At 43.7% G+C, this 16,957-nt stretch overlaps 1 protein-coding gene across 2 annotated transcripts in view; it reads right to left on the bottom strand.

Annotated features, from left to right (window-relative positions):
• Window positions 1-16,957, bottom strand: part of fbln1 (fibulin 1) — a 289,537-nt gene that overhangs the window by 113,368 nt on the left and 159,212 nt on the right. For both annotated transcript variants that reach the window (XM_041215928.1, XM_041215927.1), the window contains exon 13: window positions 13,844-13,975. In XM_041215928.1, coding sequence (XP_041071862.1) covers window positions 13,844-13,975 — 132 coding nt within the window. The remainder of the gene's footprint in view (window positions 1-13,843; window positions 13,976-16,957) is intronic.

Below are 16,957 nucleotides of genomic sequence, written 5' to 3'. Positions count from 1 at the left end.
AGAGTGAGATTGCACATAAGCTCTGCTGCAGAGGACTCAGATGAGGACTTCGGCGGGTCAACTTGTTATACTCCAGAAAGTCAGATAGTGAAGGATAGAACTGGAGCCAATCTTTGCACTCTTAAAAGCACTTATTTACAGAGATACATGTTACATACATGAACCTCCTACACCAACAATGACAATGTCAGTCTGTTACTATTTAAAGGACACAAGTGAATCCTCAGTTAATATAGCATGGTTTGGTTTATAAAATTGGTTTTGAACTTTTATTTTGATGTGCCTTTTATTTTTTCTGTTGTGGCCAAGTGGACACTGTGATAGTCAGTGATAGGTGGAAGGTAAGGTGTGGAAACATGAGAAATAGGAAATTGGAGTTCCATTTAATTGGGCTTCCATCAAGGCAACTGGTTAGACTCTTGTTGGAGATGGTTGTTGCCTGGCATGAATATTGCTTGTCATTTACCAGCCCAAGCATGAATGTTGTCCAGGTCTTCCTCTAAGCAGGCATAGATTACATTATCTGTGAAGTTGCACATGGCTCTAAACTTTGTGCACTCATCAGTGAACAACCCCCCTTCTCACCTTAAGATGGGGGGAAGGTCATTAATAACAGCTGAAGATGATTTGGCCTAGGACACTGCTTTGAGGAGCAGTAATGTCCTGGGGCTGAGATGATTGGCCTTCAACAACCACAACCATATACCTTTGTGCTAGATACAGCTAATAGAGAGCTCTCCTTAATTCCCATTAACATCAATTTTACTAGGGCTCCCTGAACCACACTCAGTCGAAAGCTGCCTTGATGATAAGTGCAGTCGCTCTCACATCAACTCACCCCACATGTTTAAAATGTTAAGATTTTAACATCTCAAAAAAAATTACCAGACCTCCAGGAGTCCACGCAGTGTCCCCAGTCGGGGACCCTTCCCAGTGGGGCACACTTGCAACCTTCTGAAGGTCAGTACATCTCATTTCATTGAGTGAAACAGTTCCAATTTCGCTCTGGCATATCTGGGTCCCAACCTTCTAGCAGGGCATGACAGCGGCACATCAGAAGACTAGCAGAAGTAATGGAGTGTAAATAGATAATTTATAGAGCTAACTTTTCATTAATTCTGGACTTGGCCCATCACGGCTGAGGTATTAAACCAGGGCAGCTGCACTCAGTGTGCCATTGAGAATTGGTACACAGCTCTGCAGCACAGTACTATCAATATAAACATGAGATCTCTCTTGTACTAGGATTTCAGTTCATCTGAAGCTATGTGGTAGAGGCTGAAGTTTCAAAGGGTTCTTAAGCATTTCCAATTGAATATTGCACTTCAGAAATTTGAGAGTTATTGTAAAGATCACAGCAGAGTCAAATTCCAATGCTAACTGGAAAAAATAAAGAAAGCCAGTTTGTTTGCCATTAGACTTGTCAATCCTCCTGGTTTAACCCTTTTAACACCAAACAATGGTCACTGAGGGTGAACAGTATGTTAATCAAGAAAGGAATCCAAATCTCCAAAGTTTCTTATTAAATAGTCTGAGTTGTAATTATTTATAATTCCTTAACTACTTTGTTTCATGTCTTCTCTGTACTGCAGCAGACATAGGCCCAGATCTTCCAATCAGGATTGGAAACCCTGGCCCAGATCTTGTAATCTCCAGATAGTCAGAGACCGGATTTATCCGGGAAGTTACGCTATGAGGGCCCTCGAAGGTCCCAACTCAAGGAATCCATGGGAATTACCAGGAAAGTTTGAACTTTCGATGGACAATTCCCCTGTGGAACCCTCCAAAAAATTCTCTGGCCTGAATTCTTAAGTTGGCAGGCGGGCACGATCAGCGGGCCTGGGATTGGCCGGGGAACGGACCGCTGACTGTGATTCGGCCACCGGTCACGATTTCACGCTGGCTGGCTGTAAATGTGCACTAGGAAGCTCAGCGCTGCCGGAGTGGGGGTGGGAGGAGGGTGAGTCCTGACATCAACACGGGCCAGTGCTGAGAGAAAGGTCCCTGAAGGCAGAGGGCTGCCTCAGTGAGCTGAAGACCTGAAAAATCAAAATAAAGGTTTCAGAAGCTGAAAGAAAGTGTCCATGCTTCATAATAAGTCGCTTGAAAATTTAGCTACTGAAAATGCTGTTCTCAGAAATTTATATATATTTCATTTCATCACAGAAACCTCAAACTGCCCATGGATGAGGTTTGATGAAAAATGTAAAGGCCACCTGGCCGATTTGCCCATAAGGTTGGACGGGCAACAAAAAATTGCAAACAATTGCACCGTTTGGGCTTAATTGCCCTCTTAATTGTTGGCAGGCGCGCTTCCGACTTTTCTCCGCCTCTGCCGACAGAAATATCGCATGAGCGTGGGATGATGTCAGGAGGCTCGACAAACGCCTTCTAGTGCAATTTCATGCTAGATCAGGTCAGGCATGCACCCAGCTGGTCAGTGTAAAATTCTGCCCTCCAACTCTGAGTTAGGTAGAGTTGGAGACTTCGGACGATTCCAACTTACTTGTCAGAATAGCTTTCCAGAAAATGGCAAGAGAAAACTTGGTCTAACACCTGGGTAAATATATAACTGACCCCCAGTCACTCAAACTGACCCCCCTGACTACTGTCCCTGAACCCCCCAACTCTCCCTCCTCACCCAACCTGACTAGCCCCCACCACCCGACTATCCCACTGATTCTCTGACCTGACCTGAGTAGCCCCTGACCCAACCTGACTCCCTCCCGACCCACTTACCCACTCATTCAGCTACCCACATACCCACCTCACCCATCTGCCACCCTATCCACCCTACCCACTTCACCCACCTACCACCTTAACCACTTGCCACTCAACCCCCTTACTCATCTTACCCCCTTACCTCACCTGCCCTACCCACTTACCCACTTAACTTAGACGCATACCTTATCTCTGTAGCTGATTTCAAAGGAGCTTTGGGACATTTAAACTCTTTACTTATCAGAATACGGCAGCTCGTGCATAAAAAGGGGCATGGTTTGTGCACAGATTCTCTGCGCTGCTCCCTGCAATGTTTGCTGCATCGGGTCAGATGTGAAGGATCCTCCTTCAGAATACTCCCCTGAATTTTTGGTGGAAGGTAAGTGTGCATTTTTTTCACTGCTCAGGGTTGGAAACCCTATTTCCAACCCTGATTAAACAAAAATGCACAGTTACCTCCCACCGATATTTCAGAGCAGTCTCCCAATGGACAATCCTTCACATCTGACCAAGTGCAGCAAACCTAATAGGGAGCAGTGCAAATAATCTGTGCAGAAACTATACCCCCTTTTTATGAGACCAGTTGCTGTATTCTGGTAAGTAAAGAGTTTAAATGTCCCAAAGCTCCTTTGTGTAGGTAAGCGGGTAATGGGTTAGGGAGGATAAAGGGTTACGGTGGGTAAGGGATTACAGGGTGGCAGGTGGGTAGGATGGTAGATGGGCAAGGTGGGTAAGGGAGCAGGTTGATATGGTTGCATATGGGTAGGGTGAAAGCGTGGCAGGTAGGTAGGTGGGTGAGTGGGTAGGGGAGGTTGGGTCGGGTTGGGGGTTAGTCAGGTCTGGGATGAGCCGGGGGTTGTGGGGAGAGTCATGTGGTGGGGCTGATCAGGTTGGGTAAGGAGTAGTCAGGTGCTGGGGCCTATCGAGTTGTGTTAGGGACTAGTCAGGTCAAGTTGGGGAGGATTCAGTGGGGGGAGTAGTCGGGTGGTGGAGGCAAGTTAGGTCAGGTCACAGGGTGTTGGGGGGGTTCAGGGGAGTAGTTGGGGGGAGCAGGGGTTAGGTAATCAGGGGGGTCAGTGTGAGTGATTGAGAGCCAGTTGTACACTTACCCAGGTGTTTGACCAGATTCTTTTCTGTCTAACAATTCGTGGGCAACTATCCAGGTAAGTAAGTTGGGATCGTCCAAAATCCCTGACAGTCAGAGTTGGAGACTCTATCAGAGGATCCCAGGAAGCGAGGGAATTGCACATCGGGGGTTCAAAATTCCCAGGCAATTCCCATAGAGTCCTTGTGTTGGGACTTCTGAGGGGTCCCACAATGCATCTTCCAGGGTACGTTTGGTCTCTGACTATCTGGAAATCAGAAGGCCTGGACCATAACCTCTGGCTCTGCACTGTGCATAAAGAAATGCCAGCCAGGTAGGTGGGAAGGTGAGGAGTCACCACAAACCTAAGGCATTTCTATCAAAATTATCTACTTACAATGCAGATTGAATCATCTACCACAACAAAGGCAAGGTTTGATGATAACTTTCCCAATAGAGCCAGTATCATTCAAATTATTTATATTTACAACTTCCACTTTCATTTTATGTTTCCATTATCTGAGAATCCACTAAATACTTCACCGATCCTGATGCTTCTCCATTAAAACAAATGGAATTTCAAATTGAGGAGGTTATCATTATACATTCAAGGCAGAGTCATCAATAGGTTGTTCTGGTAACTCTTTGACTGGTAGGGAAGTTGCTTGTAGCAGAAAGTGTATCACCAACTGTGATAATCTGAGGTGTAATACACCATTAAAAGAATGTGAGCAGCTTGATCACATGACTGTAAGACCCAATAGCTGTATAGCGCGGGCTACCATGTTAATGTTAGTCTAGAGCAGGGTCTGACTGGAGAAGCACATATCATGTTAATGCTCTGTTGTTTATGTAAATAAATAGTTTGTGCTTCATTTCATATTGGTCTCTGTGTCTGCTGTATATTGTAATCGATTCACCTGCCGACAGATAAACGTGCAACTGGTTTGCGAGCAAAGCGACCCATAGTTAAAACATAACAACCGACGACGAGGCAAAATACCACCAGTTGACAATACTAAGGAAAGCAGCGAAAACTCTACTGTACTGAAGTAGCCATGCCTGTAGGCTGATTGGAAGTACATTACAATTGTAAGCCCTTGCCGTAATCGTCGAAGCCATCGCCCTCCAATATGCCACAATTTGGCTGCATCGAACCGTTTGATCAGACCACTGGTCACATTATATTGAACGCCTCCCGTTTTTCTTTTTTGCCAAGGAAAACCGGTGGAGAAGAGGCGGGTGATCCTCTTGTCGACATGTGGCAGTAAAACATACAGCCTAATTAGTAGTCTATCATTACCCAATGCCCCAGATTCCAAAATCTTTGATGAGTTGGTGAATCTAGTGAAATGTCATTTCTAATTGAAACTCTTGGTAACAATGCAGCGTTTTAAATTCAATTCGAGGTGTCAAGCCCCTTGAGAGACAGTCGCTTGCTATGTAGTAGCCTTAAAACAGTTGACATCGATCAATGGCATGTTAATAGACCGATTAGTGTGTGGGATTAATGAAGACGCCATTCAAAAAAGGTAGCTGTCTGAGACAAATTTGGATTTCAGTAAAGCCCTGGAGTTGGCACTTGCAATGGAAAGCATGGTCAGGGACTCAGAAGAAATCAAGAGAGCACAAAATGGCGCCATTCTTCACATTGGGAGGGAGGCACCGGCTAGAAATTGCACGGAAGTGCAGGACTCTGCAGAAAGGTGGGAAATAACAGCCAACAAAAATCAATGGTTTAACGGATAAAAACCACATTCATAATAGCAGGATTGGAACCAGGCAGCCTACAAACAAACAACAATTTAAAAGATTTGAGTGTTTCTACTGTCATTGCAATGGGCATTTTATGCAATATTGTGAAGAAAGATTGAGGCCAAAGTTCAAACAAAAAGGCAGAAGTCGTGAAATTTATATAATGGAGGAACCAGAAGAAACAGAGTCAGATATTACCTCCCTGCACAATTTAAAAATGGTTAAAACGGAGCCAATCTACATGACAGTAGAAGTCAACAGAAACCCTGTTGAATGGAGGTGGATAAAGGCACCATCCATGACAGTCATCGGGGAACACACATTTCAGTATCTGAATGGAGCAGACCACTCACCAAAGCTGGAAAACTCAGATGCCAAACTGAAGACATATACTGGTGAAAACACATGAGTGAAAGGTATATGCAAGGTTCCAGTACAATATAGAAGCCAGTCTGCTAATGTACCCCTCATGGTGATAACAGGCAGAGGGCCAAACCTCCTCAGAAGAAACTGGTTAAGAGAGATCAATCTTGAGAGATTACTGAGATTTCAATCAGAAGCAGGAAATGTTGCTGTTTGGAAAAAGGAGCATAGAAAAACTCAACAAAAAGAACTCCTGATGCTTCAGGACGGAGTTTGAGTTAAAGTCAGTAATCTCCAAAAAGAAAAAGAAAACCTGCTAAAGGGCTTTTGCATATTGCAAGATTTCCCCAGATTCCAATTTGTACCACTAAAAAAGTATGAGGAAGAACAGAAAGAAGTCCACATATCTCTGAACGAGTTGAGCCTGAGAGAGTCGAAGAGGCAAAGTTACAGGTTCCTACTGGGGAGCCTAGTGGACAGATAACAGGGCTCAGATAAACCATCCAAAGTCATAGAACTACAACAGTCGACATGTTTGAAAAAGTCTCCTGAGGGACTGAATCTGTAAATAGTTCATTTCTGTAAATAGTTAATATATTGTAAAATGTACTTTCAAGTAAAGGGGGAGGGATGTGGTAATCTGAGGTGTAATATACCTTTAAGAGAGTGTGAGCAGATTGACCACGTGACTGTAAGACCCAATAGCTGTATAGTGCGGGCTACCATGTTCATGTTAGTCTTGAGTAGGGTCAGGCTGGAGAAGCACACATCATGTTAATGCTCTGTTGTTTGTGTAAATAAATAGTACGTGCTTCATTTCATATTAGTCTCTGTGTCTGCCGTATATTGTAATCGATTCGCCTGCTGACAGATAACCATGCAACCGGTTCACGAGCAAAGCGACCCATAGTTAAAACATAATACCAACAATTCCCCAGCTTCAAACACAAAGATTTTGTTAGAATGCTTTGATTTTAATCTCAAAGCGAGCGTAATTAATCAGTAACATTTTTTACGTGAGCGTTTTTGATATCCTTGCCTGAATCTTCCAGTCCCTTCCTGCTAAGTTTCTTCACAGATCTAAGGGGAAAGGAACTGGAAAATTGATACCAGCTAACAATACCTGTGTATCCACTGAAATCCTTACCCCCACAATATTTAATGGGTGCACCTGGCAATGTAAAATTGCCCATCCGTATGTAAATGATATGCAAATTGATGTATTTCTCATATTTCTCTAAGTAGAACGTTGGATGTAGGAGCTGCCTGTAATTTCCAGGCATCCACCTTTTAGAATTTAGCAGAGGGCACATAAAAGTGGCTGCAGCAGTGAAGGTCTGTGCTACAGTTATCTAAGTGTAGCCATGTACAGGTTGCAGATGAAAATGGAGGGGTGGTAGAATTTTTTCCTCTTGCTGGCAATTTCCAGACAGCAAGCACCCTGCACCATACAAGCTTTTGGGAGGCCTGGTACATTGACCACCCTAGTTCTGGCAGGATTTTCAGCGGACACTCAAGAGCCTGTCTCCAGTGTATTAATGACCTAGGGCCAGAAATTTGGCTGAGGATGAGGTAGCATTTCCATGGCAGGCAGAAGTCCTGCCCCAGTGTCCTCAACAGAAAATCAAAGTTCAGACCTTCTAAAAATGTGCAAATGCAATGGAATCAATTATTCTACTTTGTTCCCATAATTAAACTAGCCACTGAAAATGAATGAGCTGCACTACTGAAGTGAATCCAGTAGGGTTAGTTCAGAGCTTGAATTTCATATGCAGAACATACTCTTGTTTGTCAACAGACTGCTAAATTTTTACAAGGGATGAAAGGCACCTATACATCTGACATGCAGTTCTCCATCTTTTCACCAGAACATTTCTGTGTGGGCCCAGACTTCAAGACTTCAAAAGGCTAAGTGCATTGATCTGGAAAACATGGGTCACTGATGTAGGACACAGACCATGACATCAAGCACACAGCTTATCGGGGTGAATCTAGGCTGTCATCTGCAGGATCTCACAGTGCTGAAGTGATGATACCTGCACTATGTTGCAATGTGTTTCAATCCTTAAACAGCTCAAAAAAGGCTTACACCTGGTTTGTGACAGAGATAATCTTTATATGCACAAAATACATTAAGAACGCAACTTTGTTTATTACTGCGCTGTATTGATACGGTAAATAAAATGCAAGCCATTCAGTACATAGGACACCTCCTGATTTCAGAAATGGGAGATTCAAAGGTTTGAAATACATTGACAAATCAAAAATACTTTCAAATGCTATGACATGGAAATTTCTAGACCAGTCAAATCTCAGGTTGATGCAATTGGTGAAGATCCAACTTGAGGACCAGTCCTGAATATCTTGACCTGCTTTAAAAAAAAAACTCTGAGTCTTTCTTTACTATTATTATTAACTATGAAGTAAAACTACAGGGAGCAAAGTAAGAGGCATGGTATGGCAGAAGGGAAGCATAGCAGCTGTGGCATTGGCATGTTGGATTCTAGACCTATCCAAGTATCCAAGATTAACAGTTGATCTTACAATTTTTGGATCAGATGGCAGTAAACTCTGGAAGGGATACAACATCTTTCAGCTGATCATACCATCACAATGCAAATAGTCATGGAGCCATTTTTGCTCTACACTGTGCTCTACACTGAAGCTGAAGTGGACTAAGGTAGTGGCCGGGTGGTTGCAGGTGGTGGAGGGAAGAGATATGATGTTGCACTTGGGTAGAAATAAACTAGGAAACTATCTGTATTGGACAAATAAAGTATAAAAGCTCTTTATCCAGCAAGAAAATGTCTTATTTAAATTGGAACCTATTAAGAGTCACAAACCTCCAGTTTGAGGAGATATTCTCACATTTATCTAGATGCAGAATATATATTTAAGGCACAGCTACCACTGTTGTGGTGAAAGTTACAAAAGAGGTAAGAGCTGGAGGAATGTAGTATTCTCGGAGAGTTATAGGACTGGAGGAGATACAGAGATAATAAGGGGCGAGGCCAGGGATATATTTGAACATGAAGATGAGAATTTTAAATGTATTGGTGGCTGGTAAACGGGAGCCAATGATTGTCAATGAGATGGACTCATGGGATTGTGCATTAGGGTGTGAACATCAGAGTTTATGGAGGCTAGAAGATAAGAGGCCATCCAGGAGGGCACTGGAATGGCTGAGTCTGGAGGTAACAAAAGCATGGATATGGATTTGAGCAGCAAATTGGCAGAGGCAAGAACAGGGGTGGAAAGAGGTAGTCTTGCTGATGAAGACGATATGGGCAAGAATGTTCACCTCAAGGTTAATAGGTTGCCAAGATTGTGAACAGACTGGTTCAGCCTGAGGCATTGACCAGGGAGGTGAATTGATTGGCTAGGGAATGGAATTTGTGTCTGAGGGTGAAGACATTGTCTTCAGGCTTATCAATGTCTAATTGGAGAAAATTTCAGCTTATCTGGGGCTAGATTTGTCTCTTTATTTTGTCTGTATCCTTATCATTAAGTAGTAATCTCAGCTGTAGAAAATAATTTAAATAGCACCTCACTAGTTACTGACAATACCAAAAAAATAGTTACTACAAAGTTCCTGACAAAAAGAATATCAAAGCCTGACTTCTTTGAAGAACTCAAGTTTGGTAGACACCACCAGCAACAATAAATTGCATTGATATAACAACTTTAACATAGAAAAGCATCCCAAAAATGAATCACAAAGGCAGAACGAAACGGACAAAGCCTTAGTGAGGGAATAAAGAATGGGGGCCAAAACCCTGGTCCAAGAGTTGAGAATTAGGGAGACCTTTAAACATGAAAAGAGAAGTTAGCCATAGCTCAGTGTTAGTATTCTCATGTCCAAATCCTTCTTCAGAGATTTGAGCACAAAATCTAGGCTAACACTCCAATGCAGTACTGAGGACCGCTGCACTGTCAGAGGTGCCAACTTTCGGTTGGGGCGTTAAAACCAGGCTCCATCTGCCCTCTCAGGAAGACATAAATGATCCTGTGCCACTAGAACTGAGAAGCTATAACCACCAAGAATGATTGAAATTGTTTCTGCTTGTGGAGGAGACCAAAATTAGAGGCCTTAAATATAAGACAGTCAGCAATAAAGCTAATAGGGAATTCAGAAGAAAATGTTTTACCCAGAGAGTAGTTAGAATGTGGAATTTGGTACCACAATGAGTTGCTGAAGCCACAAGCCTAGACGTATCTAAGGTGAAGCTAGATAAACACACAAGGAAGAAAAGAATAGCAGATTATGCTGACAGGGTTAGGTAAAGAAAGGTAGGAGTAGGTTCATGTGCAGAATAAACACCAGCGTGGAATAATTTCGCTGAATGGACTGTTTTTGTGTTGTACGTTTTATGTAATTTTGAAAAAGTGCATTCTCCTTGTATTCTGTTTAATATTTATTCCTCAACAAACATCACTAGAATTGATTATCTTTTTATCATTGGTGTTTACGGGACCTTGCTGTGCATGAATTGGCTGCATCATTTCCTACATTATAAGAGTGACCAACTTCAAAGTGCTTTATTGGATGCAATGTATTCCTTTTAGGGGCCAGGGAGAAAAATCCTCACATCTGTCAAGAAATATCATCCTGCAGCTTTATAGGAAAGCTTGGCTTTCTTTCCACACTGACAGGTGAGAAGCCCTCTACTCTGGTATCCTGCTGTTTGGTGATAAACTGATAGAGACAGGAGCACCTTAAAGAAGTGACAGAATGCTCAGATCTCAGACAGAAAAGAAAAAGAAGAACTTTGCTGAAAGAAGGTTTCCAGCTACTTAAAATAATCAAACAAATTTGTTTTCCTTCCACGAATGTTACTTTACAACTTGTAACTTTAAAAAAAATTCTGTCACATAGCGTGACAGCAAAAGGAATAATGCACACATTTAGCGTTTATTGTGAAGTCACGGATGGTACTTTCTCCTTTAGCTCTTGATGGTGTGTTTCACACCCAAAACAACAAAAAATATTCTTAATAAAATTGGCCCAACAACCCATGCCACACAACGGCCGGATTTGTCTCAGATTTGCACAAAGTGTGGTAGCGGGTGGGAAAAGACAGCGTTTTACCTGCTGGTTGCAATGGCAACTTATCGTCCCATTCCTGGCATGTCCCACCTCATTAATAATGCATTCATGGGAAACATGCCGGATTGCTGGTGGGTGGGCTCGGATTTGCCTGTTTCAGGTGCAATAATTAAAGCACATCATAGTGCAGCCTAATGTTTCCAGACCAGGACTGCTCCAGGAGGCAGATGGCCCCGAAAGCAAAGAAGACGGCAGCCCCCAAATTTAGACACCTCTCTGGGGTGCCTGCTGGATGCAGTGGAAGGCCGCAGAGATGTCCTGTACCCCTACTCTGGTCACAGGAGGCTCACCAGAGTCATCAATCCGACCTGGAATGTGGTGGCTGTGGCAGTCAGTGCCACGGGAGCACAGAGGAGATCAGTCATCCAGTGAAAGAAGAGAAGTCAACCACTCAATTCACACACTCACAAACCCATCACACATCCACAGGGACCTCACACCTAAAGGAACAACACCACTAACTCTCACACACACCTTCACATCTCCATCAGGCGCATACTCTTTCGAGCTCACACCCTCATCCCATCCATGGCTCCACTCACTACAGCTGGCTCACAATGCAGGGATAGGTTCCAGCCCAGGGGTAGAGTGGCCCACATTAGGCCCCTCACACACTTTTAGGAGCATGCAATCATGCTGACTGGTGAGGACGTGGACTGTGAACCATGCCTGTGGTGACGGTGAAGTCGGCAGCGAACACCCACATGAGAATTCTGCAGCACATCATCCCTCTCTCGGCACAACTGTGAATGCTCTCTCTCCTGCTTTTGCCTGTACTGCCATGCACTAATTATCTCTACTTTGGTTCCCAGGGAGCTCTGCCAAGCGACCGACACCCTCAGCCAGCCAGTCCCTCAGCCAGCCAGTCCCTCAGCTCCATCCAAATCCTCACCTCCAGCCAACAGGACACCTCCTCCATTGAAGAGCTGAGAATAAGCAGCCTGGAATACCTGTCACAGCACTTACCCACACACTGCACCAGCACAGAGACACAGTGGGATCTAGATCTAGAGCATTCCCCCCAACATCGTCTTCACCCCCTCCCAACCTCAACCCCCTGAATCTTTGTCCCCCCCCGCCAACCTCACTGCCTTCCCCCCCACCTCCCCGACACCTTTGTTCCCCTCAGACCCCCAACCTCACCACCCCCACTCCCCCAGTACACCTTCCTGTCCCAGTCAAACCTAGACCTTCCCCCCCCAAGTACACCTTCCTCTCCAATTCACAGTTGAACCTTCCTCTCCTCCCCCTCAATGATTATCTGTAGCAGCCTACGGCCAAGACCGTGATGTTCTGAAGCAGACCGGAGACATCAACCTTCTGTGAGTTGCTTCATGGCAGAACCATGTCCATGAGAATCTACCCAGTATGCGATGCATGTGTTCCTCCTGAGCCCGGTAGCTGTGAGCTCCAGCATCTTCTGTTCCTCGGATGTCCGCCACCTGAGCAAGGTCCTAATGATAAGTCCTGACTTCTGCATGTCACGCTTATCCAGACATGTTCTGGCCCGGCGCAATTTCCTGCCTGCATAACGGTAAATCTGGCATGGGGGGACAATTCCGGTTGGGCCTTAATTTGCATCCATTAGTGGGACGAGAGTTCACACTGGTCTCCAGCAGGATTGGCGTGCTGCCATGGCAGACACCATAGGATGATCCTGCTGTGCTTTCATGTCAGCCTGAAATCGATTTTTGCCATATTGTGACTCCCCCCACCCCCCACCAGCCATGATGCCCGATGCCAACAGGGCCAGAAAATTCCTGCTAATGTTTTGTCAACTGTAAGTCATCTTAGCAACACGTTATAGCAACAATATGGAGCCAGTTTTCTTCTACCTAATGCCCTTTAAGTATCAATTCCTGAGCCATTAAGGAAAGGATAGAAATGTCTCCGCCTATTTGTGTATGATGTTCATTTTCTGGGAGACCACGAGATGGGTAAAGGAAGCTCCCATTTAATGCAGACAGGCTCTCCATTATATTTTCATGACATGGTTGCCAATCTGATGCTTCCTACTAATGCTGGTTTAACACCAAATGAAATTAATGTCCATTGTTTGGATTTCAGAATTGATTGACACTGAGCATTACAGGCAAGTACCCATGAAGAAGTTTACTTTATCAGTTTACAGATAATTGTGGATTTTCTCTCAATTTGTTTTTCTCTCTTGTACCTTTGTGTCAATTGCTTTAATTTTATTAAATCTGTAGCACCATTGCTGCCATGAACAGATTTTATAGAGGGAATTGCCATCTGAGGTGCTGGGAAGAAGAGTGCCATGAAATGGATGTCAGGCAGCTTGAACTGCACAAGAAATGCTCTGTGCCCGCATCAGTGTCTGTACACCCATACCTACGACAGAGTGATTACACGATTAGTACACAGATTGATTTCAACTCTCGAGGTATGTGTGGCAGCAGGCCCAAGGCACAGATACATGGGAAGGTCTGATTAATTGTTATACTCTATGGTTCTTCAGAAGTGCCCCAAATAACAGGATGCTGTGCTTTAATTGGCCAAAGTGATCACCAGGCAGCAAAACCTGACTGACTGCACCTGCCAAGTCACCAGAACCTGTAAGATAAATTTTCATCTTCACTTGCTGCACAGTAATTTGATGTAGTGAATCACTTGTCCTAGTAGAGTCCACCCAATTTTTATTCCATTAATCTATTCGGCCAGATTACCATCTAAGGTCGAGGATGGAAATTCGTAACACACCAGTTTAATGTACTAATGGTATATTTTAAAGTAGCAGTCATTACAAAGGTGAATTCAACAATTTAAGAGACCCTGCAGAAATGTTCTCCTACCTTGGCAGTTGCGCCCATTGGGTGCAAGAGTATAGCCAGCTACTGGACATGCACACTGGAAGCTGCCAGGAACATTGACACAGCGATACGAACAAATGTTGCCTCCAGCAGGTAAAGCACATTCATCAATGTCTAAAACCAGATGAAAAGAAATACATAATTAGAATTAGCCAATTGTCACAGGAGATTACATGTGCTGCAAAAGAGAAGCTCATTACAAGATTGTTTTATCTACTGAGCTAAGTTGGAGAGGCTTGGCCAACCAAACTAGAGACATTCATATGTGGACAGAAATTAGTTTGCTTTCTTTCTATTCTTTACATTTTTCTCCCCTCTTCTGAATATATTAACTTACACATTACTAAAATATGATTGCTTGGATCAGTCATCCTCTAATACTTTTGCTGAGTGATCTAGTCTTTCAGTATTGGAAGGTGACTGAATAAAGGGAACAATACAACCTGGTTAACAACATAAGAAAATGTCAAAGACAACAAAACCCATTTGGCCGATAGATTGCATCCCTCTAACGTTTCTACTCCCTAGTCTAGCAGACAACAGCATCTAATATCTTTGATTCTACTACCACACCTGATAGACCATTTCAAACTTTAATCATCATTTTTCAAGTGAAGATATATTTTCATGATCTGTTTGTCATGGACAGAATGTATGTGTTTTCTTACTGCCTGTGATCAGTGTGTTTTGTATGGAAAGAGGTCTATGTTTCCTTACGTACGCAAGCACACACACACACACACACACACAATGGGAGGCAGTAGCATAGCGGTACTGTCACTGGACTAGTCATTCAGAGATCCAGGGTAATGCTCTGGGGACCTGGGTTCGAATCCCACAATGGCAGATGGTGAAATTTGAATCCAATAAAAATCTGGAATTAAAAGTCTGATAATGCCCATGAAACCATTGCCGATTGTTGTAACAACCCATCTGGTTCACTTAGGTCCTTTAGGGAAGGAAATCTGCTGTCCTTACCTGATCTGGCCGAAATGTGAGTCCAGACCCACAGCAATGTGGTTGACTGTTAACAAGGGCTATTAGGGATGGGCAATAAATGCTGGCCTAGTCAGTGATGCTCACATCCCATGAACGAATAAATAAAAAAACACACACACAAATATTGGTTGAAGGTAATATACTTTTACAGATTATAGTTAGCTCAGTCTTTGATTTTTGACCTCCAGTGGCCTGCTTGCCAGGCCTGCAGTTTCTTGGATGGGTTAACTGCTTTAAAGTTAAAGTAAGGGTCTTGTAAAGCAAAGGGTTCACAGCAGGTTGTGAGATTTCTTGTAGTCAAATAGCTATGAGGTTGGTTCTCAGGCAAACTTTAAACTGGGGGGGAGGGGGGTGGAATCCTTCTCTCTGTTGGGATCTCCCACTTTCATTGTCTTGCTGTTAAATACCTTGGTTGGCTGCTTGATGACTTGCAGCTAGTTTGTGGTCTTGCTTTCTGACCAGCTGATGACTGATGACTAACTGAAAACAGCTCTTAGCTGATTTTTAAAAGCAGGCAAAAACATGACTGCCCCCACAGGGAGAATTTTTAGCTCAGCAGGTGGGTGGCGCTCAACCGAGCGTAAAATGATGCGCGATGACATCGGGCCAGCGAGCCGATGTCATCGCGCACTCACACCACTGACAATTAAAAGGCCTATTAAGGTCATTAAAATGTTAATTGAGAGAAAACGCCAAATGGCCTTTGCATTTTTTAGGAAACCTCATCGATAGGCGATGAAGTTTCCAAAAGCAAATAAAAATAAAATCAAAATTTCAAAATTTAATTAATAGCACGTCCCTGCTCATGTGACTGAGTCACATGAAGGGACATGTTTTATAACATTTTTAAAATCTTTATTTTTTATTTTGAACAATGCTCATCTCCTTGAGGCAAGTCTGTGCCTCAGGGAGATTTTCAAGTGCACACCTACACGCATGCATAAAGTTCATGCTCGCGCTCCTCCCCCCACAGACAGGCAGCGCTGAGCACTGCCACTTGCATTTCACGCTAGGCAGGCCTTAATTTGCACACCAGTGTGAAATCACTATCCGGCCCCAATCACAGGCGGTGGTCGACTCCCTGTCCGACCCCGCCCAACGAAGAAAAATCCTCCCCCCTGTGTTTACTTTATCTATGGCAGGCTTTCCTCTCTAAAGGTATTAATGAACAAGTTGGGCCTTTTATGACACTCTAATAGTTTCGTGAGCACTTTTACTGATACTGGGGAGAATTTTCTCCCTGCTGGGAGCGGGCGTGGAGCTGATCACTGCCCGCGATTGGCTGTGTGCCACCATTTTATGTGGATGGGCCAATTAAGGCCCACCCAGCGTGACGCACACCCAGTAGTGCTCAGTGCTACCTATGTAAGCGCGGGGAGGAGGGAGAGTCGGGGCCTGCGCTCCTTCACGTGCGAAATCTCCCTGAGGCACAGAGTGCCTCAGTGAGATTAAGTTGAATTTAACAATTCAAAATAAAAAAAGTTAAAAATCATTTGCACATGTCCCTTCATGCGACAGTGTCACATGAGCTGGGACATGTTTATCAAATGTTTAAAAAATTTTTATTAATGTAATAAACCCTTCATGAAACTTCGTCCCGCCCGTAGATGAAGTTCCATGTAAAATGCGAAGGCCGCCTTAAGGTTGGACAGGCAGCCCTGTCAGATTGGTTAATCACTTTATTAATGGCCTTAACAGGCTTTGACAGTTCGGTGGGTGCGCAGGCTCCTCCATTCCGCGCCTGCCGAATTGAAGATCAGAGTGACAGCGGTGACATCGGTATGCACGCCCGACATCACCACACATCATTTTATGCCTCAATGTGCGGGGCCCGCCCCTGCACACTGAACAGAAGATTCTGCCCACTGTTTTTTTTTTAAATTTTATATTGAATTCAAATTCTGAAAATGCCATTATTTAACTCAAGGGATAAATAAAGGAAAAGATTTTTGTGCTACTAGAGAACGAGATATTTAAATGCAATATTGTTAATTGTTCAACTGGAGGAAATTATCTGAGAATAAATTACAAGGCTGATAAAAGAAATCAAATTGCAACGTTGAGGTACCCATTGCATTATCTGTGCTGCATCATTAC

The sequence above is a fragment of the Carcharodon carcharias genome, chromosome 21, assembly GCF_017639515.1.
Source record: "Carcharodon carcharias isolate sCarCar2 chromosome 21, sCarCar2.pri, whole genome shotgun sequence".
Classification (NCBI taxonomy): domain Eukaryota; kingdom Metazoa; phylum Chordata; class Chondrichthyes; order Lamniformes; family Lamnidae; genus Carcharodon; species Carcharodon carcharias.
Note: the sequence above shows the minus strand (reverse complement) of the source record. Positions and strands in the feature narration are given on the sequence as shown.